The sequence below is a fragment of the Artemia sp. Qi Xiang Cuo genome, chromosome 7 (assembly GCF_049724085.1).
Source record: "Artemia sp. Qi Xiang Cuo chromosome 7, ASM4972408v1, whole genome shotgun sequence".
NCBI lineage: Eukaryota > Metazoa > Arthropoda > Branchiopoda > Anostraca > Artemiidae > Artemia > Artemia sp. Qi Xiang Cuo.
The window spans coordinates 3099112-3112045 of record NC_142800.1 but is presented as its reverse complement, the minus strand read 5'-3'; the positions used below and the strand labels follow the sequence as shown (position 1 = coordinate 3112045).

At 35.1% G+C, this 12934-nt stretch overlaps 2 protein-coding genes across 4 annotated transcripts in view; both read left to right on the top strand.

Annotated features, from left to right (window-relative positions):
* The window catches only part of eEF1gamma (elongation factor 1-gamma), a 38400-nt gene extending 34869 nt beyond the window's left edge, over positions 1 to 3531 (top strand). For both annotated transcript variants that reach the window (XM_089091965.1, XM_089091964.1), the window contains exon 9: positions 3297 to 3531. In XM_089091965.1, the coding sequence (XP_088948091.1) occupies positions 3297 to 3452 (156 nt within the window). In that variant the 3' untranslated portion in view covers positions 3453 to 3531. The remainder of the gene's footprint in view (positions 1 to 3296) is intronic.
* Positions 3532 to 7320: 3789 nt separating this feature from the next.
* The window catches only part of LOC148949864 (calcineurin subunit B type 2), a 42199-nt gene continuing 36585 nt past the window's right edge, over positions 7321 to 12934 (top strand). Inside the window, exon 1 of one of the 2 annotated variants that reach the window (XM_089091343.1) lies at positions 7321 to 7405. In XM_089091343.1, coding sequence (XP_088947469.1) covers positions 7403 to 7405 — 3 coding nt within the window. In that variant the 5' untranslated portion in view covers positions 7321 to 7402. The remainder of the gene's footprint in view (positions 7406 to 12934) is intronic. The other variant, XM_089091342.1, reaches the window with a different exon arrangement.

Here is a 12934-nt window from a genome sequence, read left to right as displayed (position 1 = left end):
GCTCATCCCCTCTGTAGTTTTTGAAAAATATCTTTTGTATTTTAAGAAATTAAGCCCCCCCCCCCCCCACTGCCACCAACATTTTCGTGGATTGGCCTTCTTTGTAATCGTAAGACGTTTTGTTATTGTTTGTAACATTTTACATTCTGTATCATATTGAGCAGAACAGAGCGTTTTCACATAGAAATGTAGAATGTCCAGTCTTGTGATATTTACGCCTACCTCGTTCGTCAGTCTGAATTCACCAGTGTTCTAAATTGTCGGTATGAGTAGTGATTGCAGGGCTTGGTCTATCTCCACTTGTAATAGGTATTGCTGAGAATGAATACTCACAGCTAGGGGTCATCTTCCCTAAACATTAGCCAGGAATTCAGAAGGCCTGTGTAACTGAACCTTCAAAACGTGTGCTTAGACACCATTTTAGTGAATATGTATCCTGCCAGGTTAAAAAAATATATCCATAAGAGAATTCAGCGATAAGAATTAAAACGGATATTTACCAGCCAAAAAAAAATACAGCAGTCCATAGAGAATCAAAAGTACGTGTCTCATCCATAGACCAATCTGACCTCGTCCTTTAGTTAAAAACGATTGATGTCTTCATTAACTTGTGGTTGTAAGCAACTTACAACTAGACTTCTTATATATTTTTACTTTATATAAGTATATAAATAAAAATGTCTATCAAAGTAAGCAACCATATACAGCAAGAATAAATAGAGGATATTTACCATCCAAGATGATATCATTTTTCCTTCTGCTTTGTTTGATTAACTAAGAATATGTCTATCTACTGTCACGTAACTGTTTTATATATATATATATATATATATATATATATATATATATATATATATATATATATATCCTTATTTTTAGATAATCAGTCTTTTCAGCTGAGAACTATTTTCTTGAAACTGGTTTCAGAACTATTACTGAAGTAAAGAATTCAAACTGGACTGTCAAATTGCAAGCTGTTGTGTGCGAATCTATCTACGGATAATTTTAGGTACCCGTTTGGCTAACCGTATGCAGGTACTATCTGGCTCTCCAAAGCTATAATGAAAGAATGGCTAAGATTGCTAGGACACGTTTTATGGATGAAGGCCGACCCATTGCCAAAGCTTGACCGTTTTGGTCATCTATCTGTTGACAAACGGAAAGCCAGTCCCCAAATGGGTTCGAAAAGTGGACGAAGCAAGGATTTAAAAGAAAATGAAACTTCTCGGTAGGAGGTAAAGAGTGAAGTTGTGAATGAATTGTGGTGGAGGAGCGTGTGCAGCTGTATTGGCCTCAGTTTGCTTGGTTCTGCTGTTAGTTGTTGGTAGTAGTTTTAGAATTATAAACCGGAGCAGCAAACTTATAAAGCCTCCGTCCAAAAGCACAATCTTGCTTTTCTTCAAGATTGTCGAATTTAGGCTCTTAGGTTATAAATCCATCGACCTCATTCTCAGTGGCACGGCATATTTTAGAATCCGATTTGTTAGGGGTAAAGGCCTAATAGCCTAAAAAATGATCAAGTACTTAAGCTCAGAAACCTTTGTTGCCTTTCTTTGCGAACTTTGTTGTGGCACGCTAACATGAGTCACTCGTATATTTTTGCCGCCTTTGGTGTGAAGTATATTCTGACAGAATTAGATAAAAAAAAAAATTAACAAAGGAACTGCTGATCCCGTGATCGAAAGTGATATGCATACGCCCCTGCTTCATTTTCACGAATGAAGTTATAAGTAGAGTCTACGAGCTTCCTCTCCTTGGAATCCACTTATCCCCTTTTGGTAAACCCACCGCGATTGGGTGAGGGCCTCCTGTACAAGAAAGCATGGGATCACCCTTCACAGCAAGAACTTTCTATCACCCAGTTCATTCATCTTCCCACTTTTCAAGTCTTGCATCAGATCCATTGCTGAATATGGATGCCGGCTGCATGGCCGAAGTCTCGTTTTGTCTCTATTCATAATTGAGTTTTCTCTCTTTGTTTTCTTTGTCATGGCTGGCTAGTTCAACTTAAGATCTTTCATTAGTCCTAGATAGACAAGGAAATGTCATTCTTCAGAAAGAAATAAATCCGCCTTTTTAAATCCTGTTTGGTTTTCTTGTGAGAAATATTAATCCAGTCAAAAGAGCAGAATGTTTTTGAGCCATGGTACTTTTACCAGTAAACTCTTTATTTTCTGTAGGTCTGAAACTTTATTTATATTCAAAGTTAGTAGGAAAACTTGTCCGATTAATTTTTGAGGGATTTTTTTCCTTTGTATATATTCGGCCGTGAATTAAAAGATAGAAGAAAAACTTGTCCGGTCAAATTTTTTCCTTTGTATATATTCGGGCGTGAATTAAAAAATAGAAGGAAAACTTGTCCGGTCAATTTTTTTCCTTTGCATGCATTCGGTAGTGAATTAGAAGTCACAAGGAAAACTGTCCGGTTAAATATTTTCCTTTGTGCTTATACGTTAGTGAATTTGAAGATAAAGGAAAAACTGTCAGATCGTTTTTTTTTTTTTTTTTTTTTTTTTTTACGTTCGGGAATTAGAAGTTAGAAAGAAAACTTGTCAGATCAAGTTTTTTCCTTTGTCCATGAATTAGAAGGAAAACTTCTCCGGTTGAATTATTTTTTTTGTGTAAATACGTTCGTGAATTAGAAGGTAGAAGGAAAACTTGCCCTGTTGATTATTTTTTCCTTTGTGTATATACGTTCGTGACTTAGAAGTTAGAAGGAAAACTTGTCCGGTTAATTTTTTTTTTGTATGTATTCGTTCGTGAATTAGAAGATAGAAAAAGAACTTGTCCAGTGAATTTTTTTTCTGTGTAATATATTCGGTCGTGAATTAAGAAGTCAGAAGAAAAACCTGTCTGGTTGAATTTTTTTCTATGAAGATAGAAGATAAACTTTGTAGGCTTTATACGTTCAGGAATTAGAAGTTATAAGGAAAACATGTCCGGTTGATTTTTTCTTTCTTTGTGTATATACGTTCGTGAATTAGAAGTTCGAAGAAAAACTTGTCCGGTCAAGCTTTTTTTTTCTTTGTGTATATACGTCTGTGAATTGATTTTAACAAGTGAAAATGACATCGTTTTTATACAGTCCGGAAAAGGGATTATGTCAGCTCTGCCTCTCGCTCAAAATATCTGTCTTGGCTTTATCTCCAATTAGCCATGGCTTGATGGCAACTTAATTTTAATTCAAAAATCATAGTAAAGTTAGAAAGAAAACTTGTCCGGTTAAATTTTTTCTTTGTATATATACGTTCGTAGACTTATTTCTGATGGTTTATTGACAAGTTCCTCGTTTTCAGTTGAGTCCCGATTGGCAGATCGACTACGAATCGTATGACTGGAAGAAACTTGACCCTGATGCGCAGGAAACAAAGGATTTAGTGACACAGTACTTCTCATGGACTGGTACGGACAAACAAGGTCGCAAGTTCAACCAAGGCAAAATCTTCAAGTAAATAAGAAGATTCAAATTTTTGGAGGTTCTACGAAGTTTTCTATCAAAATTCTTTGCTGAATAAAAGAGTCATTCGTTGATCTTTTTCTTTTTATAAAGAGAGTGAGACGAGGTGTAATAAATATGGAATTTCTCATTCCTAATTTTAAGAACATAAAGCAAAGGTTGGAAACCCTCTTTTCGGGAAATATTCGCCGCTCCTAAAATTATTCATGTGTTTATGCGACGTAATCTGTTCAGCAAGAGTTGAAGAGAAGTATTTGACAACTTTGCACTGAGAAGTCCATCAGCATTTTGGGTATATTAAATGCACCTATGGAAAAATAGAATGCTATAAATATCATTTTTGAACCTTGGCTTTATTAAGGAACGAATACCATGTGATTCAAGTTTAGATCAAAATAACAAGAGGGTTTCTTGTTTTGTGCATAACTTATGTTATTTCAGAAGCGTCTTTTCGTCTAGTTGACAGTGGAATTTGTAACTCTATGCCTTCAATCTTCGCCAGAAAGTGAATTTTGCAAAATTTTCGTAAAGTAGACTGATTTGAACTTTGGAAGCATGGAGTATGGGCAACTTACTAGAATAGGAAATGGCGTTGATGTCGACAAAAAATCTTCAATGCCATCTATTGTTTGGTGACAATTGGCATTTTTTCAATGTAATAATAAGAACAATTTATTTAATTTTGTCTAGTTGGTTAAACTAGGGCAATAATAAATGCCTGATTTGCCAGGGACGACGCACGCTGTATCAAATAAGTATTATGTTTGGGAAAGAAGACGCTACAATCTACAGTGGGTGAAATATAACGTATGGAAAACAAAAAAGTTGAAAAACCCACGACAAAGTAAATCAAAGTTCTTTTCCATGATCTTCTTTCGAGCGTATTGGTCGAATTTATAATCTGGGCTAAAAGTAGAATAGGAAATTTACAATCCAGATTGCGATTTTGCAATTCGGCTTGTGAGTTGAGAAGGCCTACTATTTAGCCTTCTTCTTAACTCTCTGGTCTTACTCTAATTAAGTTCCCAGGCTGCTTGCTCCTTGGCTACGATTCTGGGCGTATGCTAGTATGTAAAGATAACCCTTACTCCATGTTGAGATCGACCAAGCTCTTGGTAATAAGTGATAGCTTGTGAGACTTGAAGTTGATTAATAGTTATTGATCTTGTTCTTGCTACCTTGAGAATGCATGACACTGAAATTAACATTGGTATATTGCATCGTTGGCAGTCTTACTAACCTGCATTATGGGGAGGGGGCGGAAAAACCCTTAGAGTTAGATATTCAGACCAGAAAAGCCTGGTAATTCGAAGGAGTAGTCTGTGTATGATCCTATAGTATAACCCGGATAAGATTTCCGAGACAGTTTTGCTTCGATAGTTTCAAATAATGTAATCGTTTTCTTCTTCTTTTAGGCTTCAGTCTGTTTAGTTATAAATTGGAATATGTGGAAAGATCCAAGGCCTTATCCGTTGACAAACCAGATTGTGAAATCATAAACTGGATTGTAAGTATTGGTCCCACAAAGTCTAGATCATGAAAATAACCCCTTACAATCTGGATCGTAAGTTTATAATCTTGGCTATGGATTTGACAAATTTTCTGAAAAAAAGACTGAATTTTGCCAAGCCAACGGTTGGGTTCAAAAATATTCTGCTTTCACAGTTTGCAGTTCGACAATCCACTTTCATGAAATTCTGTGCTCCATCGGCAATTCTGAATCTCCCTACATTCAATGACACATATTGGATTGAATAAGTTCAAGGAACCAAATTACAAATTGGTTTTGTTTGACAAAATTAACCTAAACTTTGAAGGAAAAAGGTAGACCTTCCATTCGAGCAGAGTGGAATAGAAAATTTCAAAGACGAAGGTTTAAAACTGTCTCTTCTCAGAATATATATGGTGATGCTTATAAATTGTAAATTAATCATCATTCTGCTCATTTAGATGGGCTCTAACAACAAAGTCAATATCCCGTAGAAAAAAAAGATAAAATCTTGCATTTCACTAGAACCTTTAAAACTGACAAAAAAGGTGTTCTACACCAAAAATGCTCTACGAGTACGGATTGCACATTATTGAGCTTTGAGGCACAATGAAAAAACGACAATTTCAATAAACATTTTAAGACAAACTCACTGCCATTCCTTGTTGAACGCCAAAAATAAATTGACAATGATTTGAAAAAGAGTCAAATTATTGACTATAATCTTTCGTTCAAACTGCTGCGTTTTCATGCTAAAACGATCGTTTTGACTTGGTCCGTCAAATTTCATCGGTTTTTGCTGCAAGTTTAACCATTGTAACGGTTCGGCGGGTGTGCTGAAACGTTTATGCTAAGCAGTTAAAAAGATCAGTTATCTGAATTGAAAGCTTTTTTGAATCCTAAAATGTAATAACTGAGAACCCATATTTATCTAAAATTGTCAATTAATATATGACTAAGGACGTGGAGGCCATTCAAAACATAATTCCCAAGACCTGGAAGGGCATTTCCAGGGGAATGAACATAGAAGATAAGAACTGTATTATTAATTTGGGACAGCTGGTCTAGAGTAATGCAGGCTAGGGTTTTGAACATCTCTTATTGGCCTCCAGAACTTAATTTAGGCTGTTCCTATGTCAATACTGTTAGCATCTCGTATACTCGTTTTCGCACTTCAACAACTATAGCGAACCATTTCGTGAGCTGTTTTGCTTTTTAAAAAATCGCATCAATATGAATCAAGAGTTATGGTTTGCAAGTACATTAAAAAAAAGTATCTCTAAATTCTCACATTAAATTTTCTCTTACCCTCCAAGCTTAAATTTTAATTTCATCCTCTTTCCTATAACAGCCTTTTTACGCGAGCTGGTAAGCAAAGCTGGACCAGCTGTTTTTTTTTTTTTTTTTTTTCATTATTCAGTAATTCACGGCAAAAGAAAAGCTGCCAGACCGTTATTTGCAAGAAGACGAGAATTGGATAGGCTTGGAAAGTAAATCCACCTTGCTAGTAGAAAGTGTTTCGTTGCTAAATTTCAATTATTCAACTCACGGCTTAAATAGAATTTTCAGTTCTATAGTGGCGCAGTGGGTTTGACCTCAGCTTGGTATTAGGGGACTCAGAGCTGGAAAGAAGCTGTAACAAGACACTGCAAGGCCGACGCAAGGACCTTAGTGGTCAAAAAGAGTGGTTAACCCAATACAATTCAATAGAACTTCCACTTTTGCCTTTTTTCATTATTTTTTTCAATTACTTCAAGAAATGAATAGCATTTTTGATAACCGTGTTAGATAATTACTAAGACCATTTATTGAAGCTGACTTATGTATTATAAAGTGAAAGACCGAAATCGGGTAAATGTCGATGTTCACGATTCAGTCAGCTTTATTACTCTTATGCAAGGTTTGATGGTAAAAGCTAGGATAGGTTAAATTAGGCTATAAATCCCAGAAATGGGTTAAAAACCTAATCCAACCTAACCAGTGACCATCAAACTTTTCGTAAAACTGAAAAAGATGGCAAAATCCAAAGAAAAAAAAAGTAATTTCAGACATTCACTGATGAGAGTCAACATTCTCCAATTTCGGTCTTTCACAGTAACATACATAAAAATTGAATATGGAAAATGGAGGCATAGTCAATTTTTAAATAGCTTGCTATTCATGACTAGCCGCTCTACTTTTCACTAGTGTCTTTTATAAGCCAGCATCACTTTCCATTTTTACTTCACAACTAGCAGTTTGCACCCCTAAAATACGACTTGTCGCAGCCCCTAGAGGATTAGGTCAATTCTGTGGCGAACAACAATTTGCCATTTGACTCATTGCGGTAAATGAAGCTATAGTGCCATCTATTAAGAACCAGTTTACCATTAACTTCACAATCGTCAAGGCAAGTTTACATTTGACAGGAGGGATTGATTTTTCTGGGATATAGCAGTAGGAATATTTCACCTAGAATGGTAAGGTAATCGTTTGAAGTAAGGGAGAAACTAGTCATATTCCTGCTGTATTTTTTCTTAACCTCTTTTGTTTAAATGTCATTGGAAGCAATGCCGGTTCAGTTTTAGGCTATGCAAGGTCAAACATAGGGTAAATTTGCAGTTTACAACATATTTTAGCTAGGAGGAAAGTTAGTAGGTGAAGTTCTACCAAATCATATTTTTGAGGTAGAAATAAAGTGAATACACCATTTGATGCCTTTTTTATGATTATTACAAATATAATAATCATTTCTAACGGAAATTAATTTCCGCCCCCCCCCCCCCCTATATATACCTAACCCTGAATTGGCATATATAGGGGGGGAGACTGAAATTCATTTCCAATAGAAATGATTATTATATTTGTAATCAGCATAAAAAAAGTGTCAAATGGTGTATTCACTTTAGTCCTAACTCAATAATATGATTTGGTAGAACTTTACCAAAACCAGTTCTGTGATGGTTGACAAAAGCTGATAATAGGAAATCAATGAACAGAACAAAGCAATATTGCATAATAACTATGTAAATGAGCAATTCCTATATGTCTGGCTATTAGAAGATTTGACACTTCTTAGTAAATTTAAAAATAGGAAGTGCTGTACAAGCAAAACTATTTTAATTAATAACCTACTTGTTCACAAAACCACAAGGAATTTAATTCCTATCAAAGATTCTGTCTGAGAATTGGCAGGTGGTTGACTAGGCTATGGTAAATTTCTACTAAATCATATTATTGACTTATGCATAAAGTGAATATACCACTTGATGCCTTTTTTATGCTGATTATGAATATAGTAATCATTTCTATCAGAAATGAATTTCAGTCCCCCCCTCCTATATATGCCAATTCAGGGTGTATATTTCTGCAACCTAACCCTGAATTGGCATAGCCTATATAGGGGGGGGGGCTTAAATTCAATTCCAATAGAAATGATAATTATATTTTTAATCAGCATAAAAAAAAGGCATTGAATGGTGTATTCACTTTATTCCTAACTCAATAATATGATTTGGTAGAAATTTACCCAGGTTTTCATCCACCTGTTGCTATAGGCAGAACTTGTTAATTCATCATTTGGCAAACAAAACATTAAATTTTAAAAGGTCTATTAATTTAACAAACTTGTTATTTAAATTTGATCTTCAGAGAAGATAATTATTCAGATTGGAATTATTGAGAAAAGTGATTATCATTGTTTTTCAATGTGGGCAGGTGCAGATCAAGGATTTTTTTTTTTTGGGGGGGGGGTCCAAATAGGTGGATCCAATAAAAAAAATTATGGGGTGCAAAATAGGTTGATCCAATAAACTTGCATCAGGAGTAAGTTTAATTAATGCAAACTTGAGTTAATTAAGTAATTTTCACTACTTTAGGCTACACTAGGGGGGGGGGGGCGTGTGCCCCTTTGCCCCCTCCCTGCTGGATTTGCCACTGAATGAGGGTAACTGGTATTCCCCTGTACAATGTTTTCAACTATGCAAGATTCCAATGGTACACTTTTCATATTGATCTGACACTATTTTTGATGTGTTTTAGGCTTTTTTTAGAAATCACCATAAACTTCTTTTTGGAATAAACTTTTACTTTTAAAACAAACCAAAATAATAGTTACCATTCCTGAATCAATGCCCCATGTCAATTTTTTTCCAGTAGTGAGTTTTTTTTCAAATTGTTTTTTAACTTTTGGTTACTATGCACTGTTGTTTGCTTTTTACTAGGTTACACCTACCGCTGCAACCATGACAGTGGTGGATCCAAATAGGCTATTTGCAAGAGACTGCTATAGATAAATGACTGCAAAGTCATGGTTTCTCATTGAGTTACAATATTTAAACAATTGTTTTTTGGGGTTTAAGGGGGAAAAGGTACCTAGGTTAGGTTACATATTTAACCTAGGTTAACCATAGGTTAGGTTACATATTTAAGTTTTTTATTGTTTTAAAAAATGAAGTTGTGTGACAGATTCAAACTTTAGCATAAAGAGCAAGGCATTGAGGAGGGGACAGCCCCTTTCATATATGGAATAATTTCTGTTTGTTTTATGTTTTAATGTTGCTCCTTACTTTCTGTTAAAAAAAATGTTTTTTTTTATATGAAATTAAATTTTTTATAATATATAAGAAATTAAATAATTAAAACGAAATTTGCATATTAATTTTATTTTTTTGGCTAAATGGCTTTCTCAAAATTTTGTTCTGATGTAACTTACATAACAAACTTTTATATTCATATGTTTTATTATGTATATTAGGGAGTTTGCCCCCTAGTTGTTACCTTGCTCTTTACACTAAAATTCGAGTTTTGTTTGAATCAAAAACTCCTGAATCACAAAGGCCGGTTAATTAGAATAGATAGCTCTTTTGAAACTACTAAATAAAAAACTTTAGCAAAGGGCAAGGTATTGACTAGGGGGCAAACCCCCTCATATACATGATAATTTCTGTTCGTTTTAAGTTTTAATGTTGCTCCTTAGTTTCAGTTGAAAAAACTATTTTTTTTATTTAATTACTGATTGTTTTTTAAATAATGCTGGGAAATACAGCGCTCCCTTCATAGAAATGTCACTTCCCCCAAGGAAACATCCTCCATGGAAGGATCCTCCCCCGTAACCCCCTCCTCCCTCCCCCCACCCATCAGAAAAGAATCCCTTGTGAAATGTCTTTATACTTCCCATTAACCAATACTATATGTAAACAATGGGAAAGGTTAATAACTTCAAGCCCTTCCCTCGAGAACTGTGGGGGATTAAGTCATCCTCAAATACATATTTATTAGATTTTCGACTATGCTGAACAAAATGGCAGGAGGGGGCCCTTTGCCCCCTCCCTGCTGGATCAGTCACTGAATGAGGGGAACTGGTATTCCCTTGTACAATGTTTTCAACTATGCAAGATTCCAATGGTACATTTTTCATATTTATCTGACACTATTTTTGATGTGTTTTAAGCTTTTTATAGAGACAAACATTTTGTTTTTGGGAGAGGGGGGGGGGCAAACTCCATTGTAGGAAACTCCATTACTGTAGGACAGCTCTTACCTAAACAGGAGAAAATAAGTAGGTATGACTTTTTTACATTCATAGCTAAACAATTACTATCAAACCAATGATAAACTTTCTTGGTTGTTGTTTGTAACTTTAGTGTAAGGGATTCTTCATCTGTAGCTGATGTACCTAACATACTGTTATCAGCAAATGCAATTATTTTTTCATGTTTATTGGATGCAGCTATTGGTGCAATTTGGGAATCATATTTGGGATTCTTGGGTTTGGTATGTTGGTTGCCAACCCTCACTTTAAGTGTGAAATGGAGATTCTTGAGAAGGTCCAGCATAGAGCAACCAAGATCCCTTTTGTGAAAAAAACAAATCTCCTACAAGCAAAAACTAGAAAAGCTTGACCTACCTACCCTAATGTACTGTAGAGATAGAGGAGATGTCATCTTTGCATTTAAGATGATGACCAGTGATTCCATCAAGCCTGTTTTTGATCACAATGATTATACCAGAACACAAGGAAATCCCATAAAACTGCATCAAAAATTTAGCAGAAAGCACAAGAAGTTCAACTTCTTCACCAATTGCATTGTTCCACTGTGGAATTCACTTAATAAATCTACTGTGTGTGCCAGATCAGTTGATAGCTTCAAGGTTGGTGTTTACTGTGATTGAAGCTGTCATTGAAGACGAAGTGGGACAAACCAGCATCAAGGAGTAGGATCTATTAGATGCCACCTGCCCCCTTTAACCCCAAGTATGCCCAGCCACTGATACATATATTGAACCCAACAACAAAACCAAACTGTCCTGTAAATATGGAAATTGTGTCAATTGTCCTGTTGTTACAAACTGTTGTCCTGTATATATGTAAATAGTGATAATCCAACTATGACATTAAGATTATCAAGTCAACGTTACCTGGCGACATCTACAGGTTCTTCAACCGTAGTCGCTAGAAGATGCGGTTTAAGGTAGTTTAAGATAATCTGCCACAGAGATTTGGTGCCATGGTAGTAAAAGGCCAATGGAGGTCATTGATGTAAATGAGGAATAGTGAACGGCCAAGAATTGAGCCTTGAGGCACTCCATAAATAACTGGAACTTATTTGTCTGGAGCTTCAGCAATGATATTACAGCTAGTGAGGTAAAAGAAAACCATGACAGTTGTTTCCCATGAACTCCATGATGAGACCGCTTATCAATAAGGATCTTGTGGGTCAGACTGAAGGCTTTTCTTGCATCAAGGAAAATGGCTGCTGGTATGAGACCAGAATTCTAAAAATTCACCTTTGACATTATAATAAAACTTAAAAATCTACTCATAATTTCCTAAATTAACTTCTTCAGATAGTACAAAATCCCACAAAGTAGTATTCATAGTTTCTTTGAGTTATAGTTATAGATAATTGTGATTAGCTGATAGGTATTGGGCTTGCTAGGATTGGCTAACAACAATCTGAGAGATCATTTTTTTTTACATTTAAACAAAAGTTACCCTTACACCCTTGCTCATTTAAATCCAGTTATTCTGCTTATCAAAACTTGCCTTATGGCAAATCTATCCATGATTGACTTTGTCTAGGATTTAGATACTTTCTTCTGATTTTAAGATCCTATTACCAAGATTTCCAAATTGAGACTCCAAGGTTAGGCTCCACTGTTGACTTTAAATTAATTTAAAAGTGTTGGTATTGTATATATTTAAAATTTTCAGGCTAATCACATACTTAATAAGAAAACTTAGGCTAATCCAGCACTGAAATAATCCATTTCCTAGGGGGTATAATAGAGATTTTACAATGATTGGCTTTTCAACTTACCCTAAAATCTCAATTATGCTTCCTAAACAATGTATCCTTATTGGATTGGTAAATGCCCACCCTCCTCTAATAGACACATCTGACTAAGTTTGGTTAAACTCTGTTCTATAGGCTTTTTTGAAGAAAACACTATGGTTACTACTGAGTTGTATCAGTCAATTCCCTAATCAGCAATTTCCAATTGTAATAATTTGCACCATGACAAACATGCTGCTCTCCCATAATAGGACCATGTATAGCTCTAGGCCATATAATAAACTTCAAGGAAGAAGTATGTTAATGTAGTTCTTACTTTGTGTAATTTTCTTCCACATTTCTGTTTGTGTTTTCCTCTATTTTCTTCCACATTTTCATCCTTACTATAAAACCCAGTATTGACTCCTTGCTTAAGACATTGAAATATGGCCTTGATAAAGTGAGGCTTACTTTGAGCAGTAAAAAAGCTCCTTTTGTCAATTTCTTCCTGTAAAACCAAAAGAACCAACTGTACTGACTTGGAGCTGAGGATGAAAGACTATGTAAAGCTCCTATGTGTTTGGTTAGAAAATAACCTTAAGTTTAATTTTCACATAGGCTATCTAGAGTGAGTCAATCTTCTAGATTTTGCTAAAATTCTTGATATAAGCCTAGAAGTGGGGCTGTTGAGAAGAAAACATGCTAAGAAAACAATTTTTACTTTGTAACATG